Source organism: Diadema antillarum, unplaced genomic scaffold (genome assembly GCF_040938485.1).
Source record: "Diadema antillarum isolate AM-2024a unplaced genomic scaffold, OU_Dant_1.0 seq00000791_RagTag, whole genome shotgun sequence".
Lineage (NCBI taxonomy): Eukaryota > Metazoa > Echinodermata > Echinoidea > Diadematoida > Diadematidae > Diadema > Diadema antillarum.
Window position 1 is genome coordinate 604,387 of NW_027271678.1, and position 18,752 is coordinate 623,138.

The 18,752-nt window shown below is 40.9% G+C and overlaps 2 protein-coding genes across 2 annotated transcripts; one reads left to right on the forward strand and one right to left on the reverse strand.

Moving 5' to 3' along the window:
* Positions 1 to 2,817: 2,817 nt before the first annotated feature.
* On the reverse strand, positions 2,818 to 6,750 carry LOC139739255 (GPI mannosyltransferase 2-like). Its single transcript, XM_071649870.1, has 3 exons — positions 6,662 to 6,750; positions 3,760 to 4,962; positions 2,818 to 3,078 (listed from the first exon to the last, which is right to left on the reverse strand). Exons 1-3 carry the CDS (start codon positions 6,746 to 6,748, stop codon positions 2,818 to 2,820), a joined length of 1,551 nt encoding a protein of 516 aa, XP_071505971.1. The 5' UTR covers positions 6,749 to 6,750.
* Positions 6,751 to 7,184: 434 nt separating this feature from the next.
* Positions 7,185 to 18,412, forward strand: LOC139739256 (transcriptional adapter 3-A-like). Its single transcript, XM_071649871.1, has 9 exons — positions 7,185 to 7,592; positions 9,490 to 9,672; positions 10,472 to 10,623; positions 11,012 to 11,273; positions 12,342 to 12,420; positions 13,110 to 13,224; positions 14,520 to 14,643; positions 15,259 to 15,452; positions 16,472 to 18,412. Exons 1-9 carry the CDS (start codon positions 7,508 to 7,510, stop codon positions 16,601 to 16,603), a joined length of 1,326 nt encoding a protein of 441 aa, XP_071505972.1. The 5' UTR covers positions 7,185 to 7,507; the 3' UTR covers positions 16,604 to 18,412.
* The last annotated feature ends 340 nt before the right edge of the window (positions 18,413 to 18,752 follow it).

An 18,752-nucleotide genomic window follows, 5' to 3' on the forward strand; every position in this document is an offset into this window, starting at 1 on the left:
ATGACCTTTAAAATGTCTCGTTGCAAGTCAGGTTTCTTTTTATATGTGACTCCCAATTTATGACACAGTGCATAATGACAGACAGCTTCAATATTGTAATTACAATATTCATTAAATGGGATCAGCCTCGAAAGGCCGATGGCTTACAGCCAATTTCCTCCACCATTTAGTTTAATTATTATGTCAATCTTCAAGACACACTTTTTTACTATGCTTATGTACTTATCCAAAATAATTTTATGAATGAATGCTTTGGAAAGTTCTGTTTCTGAATTTGAGTAGAAGAATCACCTTCAATTATAAATATTGCATGTTTTCTTACAAGGGAAAAAACGGCAGACAATCCCGAGGCCATGTTGCCTCTGTGGCCAGCAAATCAACAGAATGGCACAGCATCTGAAAAGAAAACATGGGGAGCTTACCCCAGAGGAGCGGTTGGATGCTCGTATTAACCAAATGGTCAAGACGTACATTGTACATGTACTTCACTTCTTAATGTAAAGGGTGCCTTGCAGCATCGTAAAGTCTGTTTTGATGAATATCTGTCCTGAAATATTCACATTCACGGAAAATATTACAACTGCAGTGTATGAGTAGTTTGTTATACAGTATACATGTCTATGGTATTTTTACATGAAGGACTTATTTTTGTGAATTTTGCAAGTCGGTTATGGCAAAAAATGTCCCTACTGGTTCCATGTCAATTAACACTAATAAAAGCTCCATTGAAATCTGATTCTTAAAGGAGACCAGTTGATTTTCCAATTTTTGCATTTGAAAAACTACAAATTAGTTATACCGAGGACAAAGTTCCAGAATTTGTGATGATTGGGATGAAGCATAAGAATATTTTCAGAATTTAGAACAAATTGCGATGAACAAGGATGATGACATGGTAAAGTCACCATAAGAATGCATGAGTTGGGGAAGCAGAATGGAAGCAGAACAAAAGAAGAAGGCATGCATAGCTTACTGTTTAGGATTATTAAATAATTAAATTTTTCATATATTGGTATTAGTGTAAACGCCCTGCTGACAGTGCAGCCACCGCCGGTAACCCTTCTTCTGCTATCTCTCAGCACTTACTGACTAGTCGCACATGGGCTGAGCATCTCACCTCGTCACAGTTTCGCATAGTCAGTAGAGGCCGGAACGACGCTCACCTGTGATGCTTGAGGCTACGACATTCATTCAGTTGACCAGTCCTATTCTATGCAGGCAAAAGGAGTTTGTACGCACATTGGCGCTCTTTTGATTTAGATTCTGACTCATGTTGGCGTCAGCCAATCAGCGTACGCACTTTTTCGCTTGCTTGAATGGTTTGCTCGTTTTGTATATATTGTTATGTTCGCGCTTCTGGTTTCATACGTGCCGTTCTACTCCAACGAGTGCAAGTCGAAAACGTTCAGTAGTATGTATTTGTTTAACGCAATATTGGTATTGATGTTCTTGGTATACTTGAGAATATATTTAAGTGTAATTCACCCCTTCATACTTCTAATATAAGGCAGAAAATATTGTTACATTATTAATAGTACATGTGACTCAAGAATGGAAATCATTACGCTATGCAGGAATAGACATATGAAATGACTGGAATGACTTGAATGTAAAGTGCATGTGAAAAGGAAACCCAAGAAGTGTGGACATTAGTGTGTATGCATTCAATTTCACACACAACACAGATTTCACTTACACTCAAGAACATGGAAATCCTGGATATATTATAGCGAGAATTTCATTGTGTATCCCACCTTTTTGATCAAATCATGAATTACCAGCCATGAAGGAACATTAATTTGTTCACCTTTTTCATTACCATAATTACTTTACATGGTTTCTTTTCAGTTTGCATAACGTGCAAGCATAACCTTCATGTCTACTGATGAGGAGGGATCCTCTAATAATCTTATCCTGTGATTAATTTTGATAACTAATGTCCCTTAACCATAAAAAGACTGAGCTATTTTGATGCCTAGCAAGACTTGAAGGGGGGGGGGGGGGAATCTTGGCTGTTAACCACATGATTGAGAGGAAAATTGGCACCCACAAGGTACATTTGTATTCTACGAAACTGAAGAGGGAATTATTATTATGCTAATTTATGCATAATATTAAAAAAATGCAGTAAATCTGTCCTTCCAAGGATTTTAATACCAGATGGTGTTATTCCAAAACTCATTTACTTTGCCACTTTTAGAACATGGTCCTTGTTATGCAATAGTTTTGCATATGACACTAATGTGTACTTTATTGTATCTGAAGGCTGTGGGAAGTGCATTATCCTTCCTTCTTGAAAATTTGCTCTCTTCCAAAGAATAACTCATACAGCAATTTTACAGCTCCTCAGCTTTAAGAGGCAATTATCCAAACTGGGATTTTAAATGGGTCCTATGGGACTCCCTTAACCCTGCCATACCACACTATCTACAGGAATATACTTTCACCACTGTGGTAGTGAGGTGTAGCCTTAAATGTAAATTCAAGATAAATACATTATAAGGTACCCGTGTACACAATGTTAAAAAAAAGAGAAGATTTTCAGCATTTGCGTTGTATGCATTTTGTCCCTTGGAGACATCCTTTCTATTTTCTTTTCCTTTGTTTTTAGGACAAGTTTTAGGTTACCGTTACCCAACATCTTATTCTCGCCGTTGCTCTGCAGACATTAACATTTTTCTCATTCATCAAAACTGCAAGTGACAAGATTGTGGCTAAGCTCGGCAGATCTTCGGCAAACTGTCTGATTTCCACACTCATTCTTTGTTATGAAGTAGATGCATAGAACTGAAATTTAGTTACATATTTGACAAACTGCTATGTCCAAGGCAAAAAGTTGCAGTGTAGTGCAATCCCAATGACGCAATAGCTCAGAAAATACCCACGCACTAATCGACCCTTCCATCCCACAGGCCTCCTCCACACTATGTCCATTGGCAGCATTCCTTCATGAGCTGGTCCATGCTGCTTGACAGGGGGTGAGCCAGGCGCATCACCTTCTGTGAGGGACGACTGCATGACATGTGCAGCATACCAGAGTACAGCCGGTGAACTGGACACTAGAAATCGTGTGATGACCTGCACGAGAAAAGGGAAACCACATGTCAAATTACACTACCTGGTCAAGCAATTGTCATTTTTTGTTCTTTTCTTCTTCTTTTTTTGGCAAAGTACATTGCCCCTTCTACTTCATATTAATGCATACAACCCATGTCAAGACAGTCCACCACTTCAATTGGTGATTTTTTTTGTGTGTGTGTGTGTTTTTTAACTTGTTAAAATAGGGCCTATACAGAAAAGCCTCTGGCACCCTCTGAGTGCACAACAGGAAAGATATCAAGCAATACGGTATGAACAGGTGGTATGAAACACATTGTTTCATTGAGCTTTCTGAGCTTCTAATAGTTTTCATACTGATGATAGATAAACAATAAATTACAAGGTTCACGGACAAGTAATGACATAGGAGAGTTTCTGCAATTCAACAACAACAACAACAACAACAACAACAAAAGCAGATACCAGGGGCGGATCCAGGAATTCTGTAAAGGGGGGGGGGGGGGGGCGTAGCTAATATTGTTGATGCCACTTCCGGGTTTCACTTTATTATTTTCTTTTTATTTCTCTTGTTTTTAACGAAAAATAAAGGGGGGGGGGGCGTGCGCCGGTTGCGCCCCCTCTGGATCCGCCACTGGATATATTGTTGAAACACTGGACTAAAAACAGGGATTCCTGACAAATTTGGTCTGGCTTACTCACTTGAATGTGCATGGTTGTCAGACCAAATAGTAGAAGTGCCATAAGATGTACAATGTAGACAAAACATTCTGGACTGAAGAAACCCACTGATGAAGCAGTCGGCATGTCTGTCTTTTTGTAATCATTCCTGATTGGCTTGGGAAGGCCTAGACATTTGACGTGTTCCCAATTAGCACGGCAATACTGGAATGCCCCCACGAGAGATAAGGTGATGATTGGTGAGGCCAGTAGGAAATTTGGGATTTGCCGGAACTCGTAGTAGCGCATGAAGCCAACGTTCCAGTGACTAGATTGAATTTTAGAATATGGGATCGCAAATGACTCACAACACCAGGACGGTACGAGCTCCTCTTTGCATGCTTCATGGGAACTTTGCTGTGCTCTTCCACCTGTGGAGTTATGTCTAAATACTGCACTCAAAAATTTGCCAGCCTGCATCAAAGAAAATTCATACGTGCCGCAAATCTTACTGTGTGTTAAGAGCTGAAAAAGGACAAAGGGTGCGGCAATAATCACACCAGAGTACAAAACACGAGTCACACATGTTGAAAATGTTGCACATAGGTGCTTGAGCGTCTGTATATTGAAAACTCGCATGCAGGTGGCTGAGGTAGTTCGTACAACTTCTTGGGCGCTGAGGTAGGCGACAAATCCGAGCGAGACCAGACCGTTGGACCTGGCAGCCGCTGCAAGGCCAAAGAAGACAGCAGATAGGAAAAAGCGTCTACTCGTCACAAACAACATTCCACACAGACTCAGGAACGAAAATGTCGCCTCCGTGTACACAGCACACATGAAGACGCTAGCCGGATTGACGCAGAACAGCACACTTGCCGTATACGCCAGTCTCTCATCTTGCAGTACTTTCACACTGAGTCTGTACAGTGCGCAAACCGCGAGCACAAATGCCACGAAGTTTACGAGGTAGCCCGCAACAAGGAGCACACTCCTCCGATGGACTTGAAGCGGCGCCAAGAGAGAGTCGCCTGTTGCTCTGACCACAAACGGGAGGAGGGGGAAGAACGCAAACATGTGAGATTTGGTGTAGCCATTCTCAGCGATGTGAAGAAAGTAAGCACCATCCCACTTGCGGAACCCTCCGAGGGCCAACTCGACCACCCTGTCACCGGTGGTTGGGTTCTGGATCGTGTCTTGATGGAACGCGTCTGCCTCGTGGTCTGGAATGAGTGTGTTGAGAATAATCTGCACAGGAAAGATAAATTGAATTAGAAAGATAGATTAGCCATTTTATCATCTTTGTACCTCATGTCACCTTGTTAAAAAAAGGAAATATTTTTAAACTTTCAGGCATCAAAACAAACAAGAAAATGGAATAGCCATACAAACATTCAGTAATTACATTTTCCATACAGGCTCAGGAATGTTCATGATGCGAGTGATGAAGTCCCTAATTCTAATAATAATCAAATTCCACTGAACCTTTGCAACTTTACAGGATAGAGTCTACAGTTTGTATGTCTATTAGGGCTAATATCTCGAAAGGGTGCGGCGCGGAGTGGAGCATTGTGCTCAATGCACCCGTTCGAGACAACATACCAAACAAAACATGTGTAAATCGTACTTTACAAATTATTACTTATTACAAATTATAGTAATTAATTTTGTTTGATATGTTTTCCTCTCATAACTTCATAAACCCTTCAAAAAAATAAAGGAGGACAACGTAAAGCATAGCATCCCCTCGCCGGGTACAAAGACGCATGCAAACTACACACACATACAATAAACTCTGAACTTTGCCCTTTGGCCTACATACATGTACATGTATTCAAAGATCTGTCAAAACTGAGCGGTTCATAGTAGGCCTATACGTATGTAGGCCTAGATTAAAGTCATAATTTACCATTTGCAGATGAAACAAAAACCCAGCATACTTGTAAGTGCTTCAAAATAGTTGTAAAATGTGAGTTAGGTCTAGAAACAACCACTGCAAAAATTTGAATCCGTATAATCGATGTTAAGTGTTGTTAACACACAAAATGTATTCAAAAACGTAAGATTACTGTAACAGACAAGATTTGAAAATCCTCTAAGACTAGCTTACGCGTACATTCAAGACTAGCCCCCCTCCCCGTTGTCTCCAACGGGTGCTTTCATCGAACATACTCTGCCCAATGCACCCTTTCAAGACAAACAGGGGGGGGGGGGGGGGGGAAGCGCTTATCTTGAACGGGTGCAATGAGCGCTCTACTCCGCTCCGAAGCTCCGCGCTGCACCCTTTAAAGATAAACCATGCATCCATCATGTCCATGGGTGCGTTCTTCAAACATACTCCGTCCACAATGGCTAAACGCACCCTTTTGAGACAAACTGGGCCTGGGGGCCGGGGGCTTGTCTCCAATATGGCCAATGGGTGCATTGAGTGCTCCGCTCCGCTCAACTCCGCACCCTTTCGATTCGTGAAAAGCCACCTATGAAATTTAAGTATCTTTATATCTACTTCCACTCACTCATATAAAAATCACATTCACAACTGAACAGTGTACATATAAATAATATTGAATTTATTTGAAGTTCAAATCTGTCAGTAGGGTCTAACGTTTAGGGATTTCCATTCCCCGATTGGCATTGACAGGCTGCTAGGCATTTTGTGCTATGGGCCATGGCCTACACGCTACACGATACAGCATATTGTGGATGGGGAGAACGGACCACCGCACTGTGCGGCGAGACCGGTGCGTGTGATCCCGATCCGATCCGCCAGTAAGTTTAAACTACCCAGACAGAGAAGACAATACACAGCACAGGCTAACCACCTAACCATGCTAACCATTGCTAACTGAGCTAGTACCGATTATTTACACAAAAAATGTATTTTGAAAACCAACAAAGATACTTAATAGTCCAATACTAGCTTAAATTTTACCAGCAAAAGCCGTACCTGCATTACACTTAGTAGAATCCTTATTGAGACCGCAAAATGCACAACAGTTTTCAGATCTGACTGGCTCATGCTGAGTTGCCCCATGGGCGTCGCCATTTTGCTTGTATTTAACCTCAAGCTAAAATGATCAATGTAATAATTGTAATCATCTTTTTTGTTCTACTGATATCCAAACAAAAACAAATTTAAGAAATTAAAGCTCCTTAGAAATTAATTTATTGGTTTCGATTCTTTTGCCCATGACTTTTAATTTTCTAAAAGGAATTAAAATTGGCCACAACAACATCCGCTCGGTAAGGTCATGGTGCTTTTGTGTACACAAATGTACATTTTTTTTTTTTTTTCCACTGCGTCTGGAGACAGCGCTATCGCTAGCGCTAAAGCGTGTACAGAGCTAACCCAGGAGCTTTTGCCGCATAGGTTTGTAATTGTGTGTAGAGAGTAGTCGAATGCTGGTGTTGTTTGGTAGGCTGCGGCGTCAGTGTGTTGATGTTTGCTGTTCACGAACCCACCATTTCCATCTGTTCAATTTATCGCCGTGAATTTTGTGACTTGAAGCCTGTCGCATGTAGACCCTATTTTTCGAAGGTGTAAAAATGAATGCTTACGAACATGTAAATTGCTGAGTTTTTACCCGACAAGTACGGATGCGATTCTGTACGCGCTGCATCACATGCGCATGCCTGGTCACTGGTGGTGTGTACACACGTACCACCGCACTGGCCCTGGGTCTTTTCTGCGGCTGTGTAGTGTTACAGTAACTTTGTGTCCTTCCTTTTGTGGATCTCTCCTCACTTCGCAACACCGGCTTCAGTAGTACAGTCAGTGGAAACTCCGTGAAAAATGGCAGATGTTAAAGACCTCCCATTTCAGTTTCCTGAGTTAGCTCATATCGACCACAAGAAATCATGTCCGAGATATAATTCAGGTGAGTGTTTTTCTAGATTCTAAACTTTTGTTTTTTTTTTTATTTTGGATATGCCCTCTAGTCTAGATCATGTAGATCTAGACTAGATCTAGTCCAGCAGCATGTACAAGATTAAACACAAGAATGACCTCATGTATACAGTATAGATCTAGCTAACGTAAATTAACTTTAACTCTGTTTCTGTTACAAAGAAAACATGACTGATCGACTCGATCAGTTATCGTCGACTGTCTGTGGTCACAGACACAAGGGAGAATTTTTTAGTAATTTTACTCATGGAGTCATGCTCACCGTGCCGTGCAGCGCGGCAGGTATTGTCCTATTCAAGCTATTATGAGACTGTCTCTAGCTCTCTATCACAAGACACACTTTACTGAAAAAAGTTGTGTTCATGAACTGTAAAATGCAAATCATGCAGTTTACATTGTAACTGTGTGTTGGAGGGAGAGACAAAATATCCAGCAAGTGAGTTTGTGAACATCTTGCAGTCAATTTTTCTCATCTGTGGGATAGGATTACATGTTTGTATGATTATTTAGAACTTGTAAGACTCTATTGTCTACAATGTAGATGTCTAACGGTTAGGGATGTACACTGTAACAAACAAAATTATCTACAATCCAATAAAAATGAGGAAGATGAAGAGCGGGAAGAACTATGAAGAAGATGAAGATGAAAGGTAGCAAAACCAGCATTATCCCTTGGCCCAATTGGTAAAAATCTAAACATGTCCAATGACGTATGCACTTTCCTTTCACTTTCAGGCTTTAGTCGTGATTTGCCATGACGGCGCACTGTTGATGTTTCGCAGCCAGAAATAACGGTGAACACACTGAAATCATATACATTGTACACGTACATACAATGTAGTAGTATTATGATTGATTTTTTTCTTCTCCCATGCTCTTATTTTTTTCCTCTTTTCTTCTTCTCTTCTCTTCCTCTCTCTTGTGTATTTCTCTCTCCCACTCCTGTTCCTCCTCCATTTCGTATTCCTCGTCTTCCTCTCATCTTTGTTTCCCTCCCCTGCTTCTCCTCCACCTCCTTCTCCCATACTCTCCTCTCATATACTCCCTCTACTTCATTTTGGCACTTCCTAAACCTACCCTCTTCCCCCTTGTCATCTCCTCTCTTCTCCTTTTCCTCCTCTTCCTCCACCTTCCCCTTGTCCTCTTTCCCTACTCCTCCTACTCCTCTCCCTCCACCTCCTTTTCCTGCTCTTCATTTCCCCTCCTCTCATCTCTCCTCCCTCTATTTCCCTCCTCCTCTTCCTTGGCTTATCCTCTCTCCCTTCTCCTCTACTACCTCCATCTCCTTTTCCACCTCCTCCTCTTCTTCTTCCTCCTCCTCTTCCTTGGCTTATCCTCTCTCCCTTCTCCTCTACTACCTCCATCTCCTTTTCCTCCTCCTCCTCTTCTTCTTCCTCCTCCTCTCATCTCTCCTCCCTCCATTTCCCTCCTCTTCCTTGGCTTATCTTCTCTCCCTTCTCCTCTACTACCTCCATCTCCTTTTCCACCTCCTCCTCTTCTTCTTCCTCCTCCTCTTCCTTGGCTTATCCTCTCTCCCTTCTCCTCTACTACCTCCATCTCCTTTTCCACCTCCTCCTCTTCTTCTTCCTCCTCCTCTTCCTTGGCTTATCCTCTCTCCCTTCTCCTCTGCTACCTCCATCTCCTTTTCCACCTCCTCCTCTTCTTCTTCCTCCTCCTCCTCATCTCTCCTCCCTCTATTTCCCTCCTCTTCCTTGGCTCATCCTCTCTCCCTTCTCCTCTACTACATGTACCTCCATCTCCTTTTCCACCTCCTCTTCTTCCTCCTCCTCCTCTTCCCCCTCTTTCTCTTCCCCCTCTTCTTCTCCCCCCCCCCTCCCACTCCACCTCTCATCTTTGTCCCCACCCAGTTGTTGAGAAGGAAGCTGAGAATGGCACCATCAGCCTAGAGGAGCTTGACTGCCTTCAGCTGGAGCTGGAGACCATGCTGGCGGCCGTGTCTCGTCGGATCCGTCAGATCCAGCAGGAAGTGCAGACCCTCTCCGACCTCCAGGACACCAGTAAGAAGGATAAGAAGGGGGCAAAACCGGTGAGTAGACCCTCTCCCTCTACCACTTTCTGACCTTCATCACATGCTCTCTCTCTCTCTCTCTTGGTTGGGTTGTGGTTATTTGTGTCTTCCAATATCTCAACTCTTGATGTTTAACCACATGCTCCACTACACACAAAAACCAGCAAAAGAACCATTGAGCACAGACGGAAAAAAAAAGTTATAGAGTTTCAATGTCTTCTTTATCTCTACTATATTTACAGCTTGTATATCAACAGTCTTGATGCAAATTAGATGAACTGCTGATGTCTACTCACAGACCTCCTGACAGAGTTTTTAGTACAAATCTGTTAATGAAACCCAAAAAAAAAAAATCAAAGAAGGCATTATGATGTATTCTGTAGTTGTAGCGATCAAAAAGTAAAAGTGACATTTTAGTAAAGGCATGAATCTTGTTACTTGGACCCAAGAAGAATATTTTTATGTTCAGATAAGTGGAAGAACTGTGATGATACCATGGTTTCATTCTGTATCCAAAATTACATACTATGATGTACATGTAATTGTATTGACGATAACCTCTACTTCAGTATTGAGGAATGAACACTTTAAACATTGTTAATATCCTTAATTAATCATTTCCAGAGTTCGTACCTCAACACAAAGGTTGTATGTCAGGAGTAACAGTAGAAGAAAGAGGGTAACATATAGTATTAGTAATTCTCAATTCTGCAACAATTATTGAATGAAGATGCAAAAATAGGTTCCAGCCTCAGATTCATCCTGTTTTTGTTGTTTGTGTCTGTGTCTGTGGCTTTGATCTAACTAGCAGGACAAGAAAGAGGACACAGCAAGCACGCCCTCGTCAGGCAAGAGAGGGAGAACCGAAGAGAAATCAGAGAAACCTCCAAAGAAGATGAAGGAGTCTAGCGGCAAGATAAACAATGCTGGTACACCCTCAGGACCGAACCGACCCAAAGCCAAGAGCATGCATGTGAGTGGATGGAAACTTGAGGCAATTCCCAGCTGATAAGATTGCTCCTAGCAAACTGTGAAGTTAGGATGTAGTGCTAGAGACGATTGAGCTCAGTTGCCATAGCAACCCATCTTTGGAAATATGTTAATTTGCTCACATCATACCTTGTGCCCTGAATAATGTTTGCTCTGAACTTGTGGATTTCTTTTCTTCTTCTCTTTAGGTTGAAGTGTTATCTCAAGTTGGGATGTAACTTTTGGTGCTTGTTTTGTTACATCCATTACATCATAATTATTGTAAAGCCAGTGATTGGTGAGTGTACTGGATTTATTAAAACAGACATGAATGTTGGTTTGAAAGTGATTTTTTTTTTCTTTTCTTTTTCCCTATCCTCTTTATGATATAGCAAAAGCTCCAGGAGTATGAGTTCACGGACGATCCACTCTCCGAGGCAGCGCCCCCTCGCCTGCCCCGAAATGACACCATCGACCGCTTCTGGGCGTCAGTGGAGCCGTACTGCGCTGACATCACCAACGATGACCTGAAAGTCTTGGATGAGCTGATCAAGAGCGGGGATGAGGAGGTGGAGTATTTCAAGATCCCATCGCTAGGGAAACACTACACCGTACGCTGGGCACATGAAGACTTGTTGGAGGAGCAGCGAGAAGGTAGGAGGCCCTCTAGTGGCAGTTGTCTTCCCTTTCTGTACTTTATACCAAAGAAACTAAAGAAAACAGTGCTGCTGGAAATGATTATGGTAATGCTGAAAATAATGATGGCTACATGTATATTCATGATGATTAATGTGATTAAAGTTAGATTGATAATGATGTTGTATGTGTAGGATGATGATGAAGATGGAGATAGTGATTTTGATGAGGGTGTTGATATTACAATAGTTATATTTATAGCCTGGTAGCTTTATTATTGTATATTGAGCTATTTACATTCAGAGCCATTCATTGTCATAACCAGAGCTTTTTCTGACACAAACATGATCTATACCGTGTTCTGCCTCTAATAGAGTGCAGCATACAGGAATCAAACTTTTTCACTGGATTCTCCAAAATGATACCATAACCTTTATCATTAAGTGAGTATCTACAGTTGTCACTCATGAATCTGCAAGAAAGAAAGAAAGAAACAAAGAAACAAACAGAAGTTTCCTCTTTTGAGCTTATAATGTGCACACGCAGTAGCTGCTTTCCCTGCAAGTTTCATTAGACTCTGATATCATCTTAAAGGGTATGTACAGTTCTGGTTGAGGTGAGGATTTAGCTTTTAACATTTTGCAAGATATTCAGAAACCACTCTATGAGCTGTCAAAGAGCATGCAATTCAAATGGGTATCAAAAGTTTATTCGATGAAAATTGGTTTTGAAATGGCTGAGATATCCAAAAACAAGGTGAAACAAAGAGATCCTAATAAAAAGCGTGGCCTGTCACCTTTTATTATTATCACTTTATTTGGATATCTCAGCCATTTGAAAACCAATTTTCATCAAATAAACATTGAATCCTTTCAATTACATGCTCTTTTATATTTCATAAGAGGTTTCTCATTATCTCACTTAGGAATGTTATAAACCTGAAACCCCACCTCAATCAGTACTGTACAGCCCCTTGAACACATTTTGAGTATTTCAACAGAGACATTTGCCACTGCGAGAGCTATAACTACTGTCATTGGGAACCGGTCAAATATGAATTCATTATCATTCGTTTGTTTGCTGCAGGAGGCAGAATAACAGACAAGAAGAAAGGACCATCTCCAAACGTGAAGGAAGCAAAAGCCATGCTCAAGAAAGCAGACAGGTATGTTTCCATGACTGCAGTTACATCTGATGCTTTTAACCCTGTTAAATGTATCAGTCACTGTTTTACTTTACACAATCGTATCTGCAAAAGGTGTTTAAAAAATGTTTTGCCACTTTGAAGATCAGGGCTGTGTCGGTCTACTCGGACTCAGAGTCCCAAATTCACGAAGGTTGTACAAAAGTTGAAGGTGGTACAATCTTTGTCCATGGTTTAAACCATGGACAAAGATTGTACCGCCTTCATAAAGTCGGGCCAGTAGGTATGCTACCAACACATTGTTTGGTAGGACAGGGTAATTGCCTAACACATGTGACTTTATACAGGTGAGCATGTATATTCAGTGCTGTGGTATACATGTAATCATATAGGGCACTAATATCAGGCATGTCTATCACAATGGTTACCATACCAATCCCGTCTACAAAAACCACCTGTGTATAATGACCACATTTTGTGTTTTCTTTGAGAGGTGGTCAGATAAGTGACCATCCTTGTACATTGGAACTTTGCCATAGAGAGGTCGGATATTATCAAAACCCTTGAATGACAAGGTGAGTTTGTCGGACCTAATATCTTTGTTTTCGTATCCTGAATAGTAAAGAAACCTGATATGACAAGGTTAATGGCATTCTATGTTTACTCCTCATTATGATGACAATCCCGTATGTTTGTTTTCTGAACCCCAGGCCGGATGACGACATCTGTCCGTTTGGAACGCTGACCCAGCGTCTCATTTCAGCTCTCGTAGAGGAGAATATCATGTGTCCTCTGGAGGAGGAATTCTTCGTGGAGACGACTAAAGTAAGCATTCTTTTTCTGTGGTCTTCTGTTAACCGCACCTGGATAGTTTCAACTTAAGAGTCAACTACTGTAAGACATAATATTTATGCGGCATGAAATTTTCGCAAATTGAAGCCAGTGAATTTTCTGCAGCATGAAATGTTCACGAATTGCCAATGGCATTCAGTGCATATGTGACCCTGCACCGCAAAACACATAAGAAGTTGCCAGACATGGATTTTAAGTGAAGTTCAGATTCTGAAATAGCAGACTCTAAGCTTTAAAATGATGTATAATTCAATTGAAATGGATTCTCGTAACCTATGTAAATTGGAAAGAAAGCACACACTCAGGAAAAGTGTGAACTGAGAAAAGAGGCTCTGAAGTACAGTGTCTATTCAAGCGCTCTTTACGAAGCCGTGCTGCCTGTGTGATGAATGGGACAAAAAACAGGAAGTAAACCACCGTAGTAACAACAATGAAGGGATTATCAAATTGAACTGAAATTAAGCATGCTTTATTTACACACTCTGTCCTTGATTAATGCCAATTTTCAAAGCAGTAACGTCATCTTTTCAAAAGTTATTAGAGTTGAAAGTGAAGAGTGTGTACAAGGTTTCTCAAAGTACTCTACCAAAGATGTTCGAGACAAACTATTTAAAAACACACTTTCCTGCCCCTTTTGTGATCCAAAGTTTTAGCATAATGTAGAAGAAGACTTGCTCTTTCAGAAAGTAAGGAAAAGTCAAGATTGGCTAGGTTGACCCATTTCACTTATTTTCAGTCCTCGTGCAAAATCGGTGTGTGCGACTTTCTGTTCGTTTTGTGATGCACGGTCACATATAGTGTAGACAAGAACTTTTGCACGCATTTTAATTTTGTGAACCATGGCTCTTGCAAAATTCAGAATATTAAAATGCACGTGAACGTTCCTCGCTTTACAGTATGCCGAAATACCTACAAGGCATTGTGTAACACTGTTTGTAGTGCAGTACATGTATGAGTGAGCTGCTTGGGTCTACACGAAACCATAGTCAGCAATGTTGTGTAAATGTGAATATCTATATATTACTATAATGACCATAGTTGTAACTTAATTTCCGTTCAGCAAAGTAAAAATGCAGGTCCCATGATTACTTTCCATATATCAGATATACTTATAGCAATTATTTTATTTATATAATGCAAGAAAACTGCAGGTCCCAAGAACTCAGTTACAATGGGTGTAACCTGTATTTTCTAGTGACTCTCCAAAAATTAAAATTCATAAATTTGTTTTATTTGGTATATTTTGATTTTTTTTTTTCTTCCAGCAGGAAGAAAATGGGACCGTCACCGATGGCAACACAGCCACTTCCCCCAAGAATGGTAACCGCCCCTTCACAGTACCACACACCAAGGCTCTGGAGGCAAGGATTAAGGAGGAACTACTAGCACAGGGTGAGTGAGAAGGGATCAGACTGGTATGTGGGGTGTGCAGAGTGTGTTTGTGAGAGGGCAGTGAGCTGGCTCAGTCTTTAGCACGTCTGCCTCCGACCAAAGCATCCCAGGTTCAAAGCAGAATATGTACTGAGCAAATGTTGTGTGTAATCATACCGTCCCCTCTAGCAAGAGGCAAAACACTCTGTCCCTTGGACAGGACACAAAAATGGAGGTCCCGTGTGTGAGAGAGTAACAACTCATGCACGTGAAAGATCCCGCTTTATTCATTTGTTGTGAAGAGCAGGGTTTTTAACCCGATGAAGTGGTCCCGGCTCACATCCAAGTGGACCCTGTGGAAAACCAGCTTAGCGTAGTTGATTATGGGCTATCCAGACATCTTCTCAGATGGAAAATGAACAAACAAACAAACAAACAAACAAACAAACAAACAAACAAACAAACAAACAAACCAACCTTCACTTCAGCTTGCTGTTCCTTTTGCAAAGCTCCCTGTTATATATCAACCACTAGTCAAAGATTGTCTTTGCCAAATTGTTAAAAGTAGAGAGCTCAATCTCTTTCAGTTTTGTGCACTTGACTGATATTCCAACCTCTTTACCACCATGTTTTCAGGTCTGCTCGACATCGACGACCCCATGGTCATGGCAGAGGAAGATGAGGTCCTGATCGAGCTCCAGAAAAGACAGGAGGAGCTCAAGGCGCTCTACGCTCACAATCGCAGCCAGAAGCAGCGGCTCATCAAACTGGCTAAGGAGGAGATGAAGAGGCAGGATCTCAGGCAGAAACTCCGCGCCGCAGATAATGAGGTTGGTGGAGTTCTCTCAAGCAAGTACTGTAAATATTGCTGTTATTATTTTGCATTGTTAATGAAAATGTGTTCAAATCAAAAGATTAAGTAAGTAGTGCAAGCAGTTCGTTTGTGAGCAGTGCCTTTGCACTGTATTTAGTGTCTTTGTTCATTAGATCTGCCACGAATGCCCATTCAACAGTAAGTACATTGAGAGCCTTGTAGACATTGCTTTGCCAGGAAATCTACAGTAAAGCAAAGCTCACAATTTTCTCTACATCTTTGGGGCGCTGCATTTCTAGTAAAAGTGCTTCTGTAAAAAGTTACATGGCTTTGACAAATGGAATGTATTCCAGAAGTGCCCAAGCAATGCAGTCTCAAGTTAGTATGGCACTCAAAGGTTTCACCCCGGCACAGACAGATCTAAACATCGTCTGTAAGATTTAAGAAGTATGCCCCCCCCCCAAAAAAAAAAATAAATAAATAAAAAAAAATAAATAAATAAAAAATAAAAAATAAAAAAAAATAAAAAAAAATTAAAAAAATAACAAATACAATCAGATTTTCAAATTGATAACACCCAATATGATTGACCTGTCTAAATGCTACTTCAAGATCTCAAAGTATAAGATCTTAGCTCTATTTTGCAAAAAACCCCATTCAATTTGATTAAGTGGTCACAAAGAAATGGATATTGTTGTAAAGCATGTCATGAGTCTAATTCTTCCAATTTTAGCACTTCGATGCTCTTGTGTGTGAATACAATAGATAGAACTTGGAGGGAAGAGATTCCTTACATCCTCTACAAAATTCCTCATTTATCTGTGACCACTGAAGCAAATCTAATGGGGTTTTCTGTAAGATGTGGGCAATGACTTACAGTTTCATACCCTGAAATTGTATTTAGATTGATTCACTACATGTAAAGATTTCATTGACGAGGGTCCCATTTTTTTTTTTTTTTTTTTTTGGGGGGGGGGGGGGGGGGACTTATGGTAGAGTCTTTCCCCTAACTTGATGTGGTCTCTCCCACTCCAGTGCATTGACTACTACCGACGCATCATGGCAGCCAAGCAGAAGAAGCGCTCCCCTACCAAGAAGGAGAGGGATGCGGCAGCGAAGGCCCTCCGGGACCGGGAAGCCCTCATCAAGCAGCTCGACGCACTCTGAGAGGAGACAACAGGATTCCCACGGAGGGATTCCCACATCGGGATTCCCGGAGTAGGATTCCCGCAGCGGGAACATCTTTCTGATAAGGAACATCCCTCTCTTTAACCTGTTGAAGATAGACTGAGTTGGCTACAACATGCATTTCTCATAGATACCTGCCAGTATACTCGAGACCGGTAGTTTTCAACGGGTTAAAGGCAACGAGGACTATGTAAGACTGGTTGAAAACCAAGTGAGCCGAAAGTCTACAAGTTTTGTTTGTTAGGATTCTTAATCCTTGTGAATTTGCCATGGCATTGCCGATGTAAACTCGCTGTTGTGGCGATGGGAAGATGTTAAATTGATGTCACGTTTTGCTGGTAGAATCTAGCTGCCCATTCGATGCAGATGCACAGACAACAGTGAATACAGAGAAAGAAAATACTGAAGATGCAATACACAGCGCCCTCTATTGTTGTCCAGGCCACAGGACTCTCATGCAACATTCATGGATGGGTACCAGATGATGTCACCATGTCATCGTGTGAATAGATTCCTGCCACCTGTTCTGACCAAAAGTCACAGGCGAGATGGAACAGGAAGGAAACAAGACGCACAAAAAAAGGATGTTCATGGCGCCCTCTCTTGTTTGCCAACCCTGAGGAAACTCTTCATTAGCAGTCTTGAGAAAGTTATGAAAAATAGAAAGACCTCTGTCTATTATAGTTCCTACAACCTTTTATGGCCTTTGTACATTGACTAAATGTGATTTTGTCATCAACTTAAAACTTTAAACAAATGAAGGACACACTGCCCCCTATTGCCAGGTGGCTCAGGGAGATTCTGTGCTGCCACAATGGAAACATGAAATGACATCACACTCTCCCTGTTATAACCTGGAAGGTTTGACCTTAAGAAGCATGAGGAATTAGAGTGCAGAGCACCTTCAGCTGGAGGAGTTTCTCCATTGCAGTGAGGAAAATGTACAAAATGACAATAGATGCCTGCAACCGTTTTTGACCTGGAGACTTTTACTCATGAATTTAAATCTAAACAAATCTAAAACATGAGAAATTACTGTGCATAACGCCCTCTATTGTCATTGAGCTGGGAAGTTACAGGGTGATATGAACTACAACCGTTACAATGTCTCTTCCTGGCAATAGATTCTTGCAAGTTATTTTCGATGCAAAGGGACTGACTAATATAGGGGAAAAAAGTGTAGAATGCAAGAAATAAAAAACAAACAAACAAACAAAACAGGGGATAATGTTGACCACACTCTCTTGCCATGAAGCATGTAAACATTAAGAAATTGACTGAACTGATTTTCTAGCTGAGTAGCGCCAGTCTTTATGTCCAAAGACATCATGTTCGTGTGTTTCAGGGTGGATGCCTATAGCCTGTTCAGTAAGGTCTACTATGCAGTAGTTGTAGCAAAACTCGATCATTACAAGGCTGTCAAGACTGCTGATGTTCACCTTGTCACAAGTGGTACATTTACCTCATTGTAGGCATACCAAAAAGAGATCAGCTAAATACTGTAACGGAAAATCAGTCCTGCCGAGTTCACGTCGTTGAAAAGAGATGGTTGCTCACAAGCTAATTGTGACAGATTCTCCTATAATTTTTTGCACAGTCGGAGGACATAGCACAAAGTATCACATGTTGTCTGCTGCTACCCAAATGAAATAGAAATAAGAGTACTGGTAAAGTAGCATTTCTGTAGTTGAATGGAACATATGTACATGTAGTCTAGCAAGAAATATGATTTTCACAGAGTGGTCGATACTTAGCCAAACAATAAAGTATCAATTCGTGTAGACAAACTATGGGGAACAAAGTATTCACTTTTATATTATAATTATGATTACAATTATTATTATTATTATTATTATTATTATTATTATTATTATTATTATTATTATTATTATTATTATTATTATTATTATCATTATTATCATTGATTAGCTATAATGTTGCAGGAAACAAAATGCATGAAAATTTGTTCACGGCAAAATATGTCACAATTGTAAGATACACTGTACCACATTTGACCGACAAATCCAAACCTATAGAAGATGGGCAGATTGTGTGCCATGTGTGATGATATGTCAGCATCTGGACAGTCAGTATCTTTTTCTTGATTGTCTGGTTTCTGTTAGTTTTT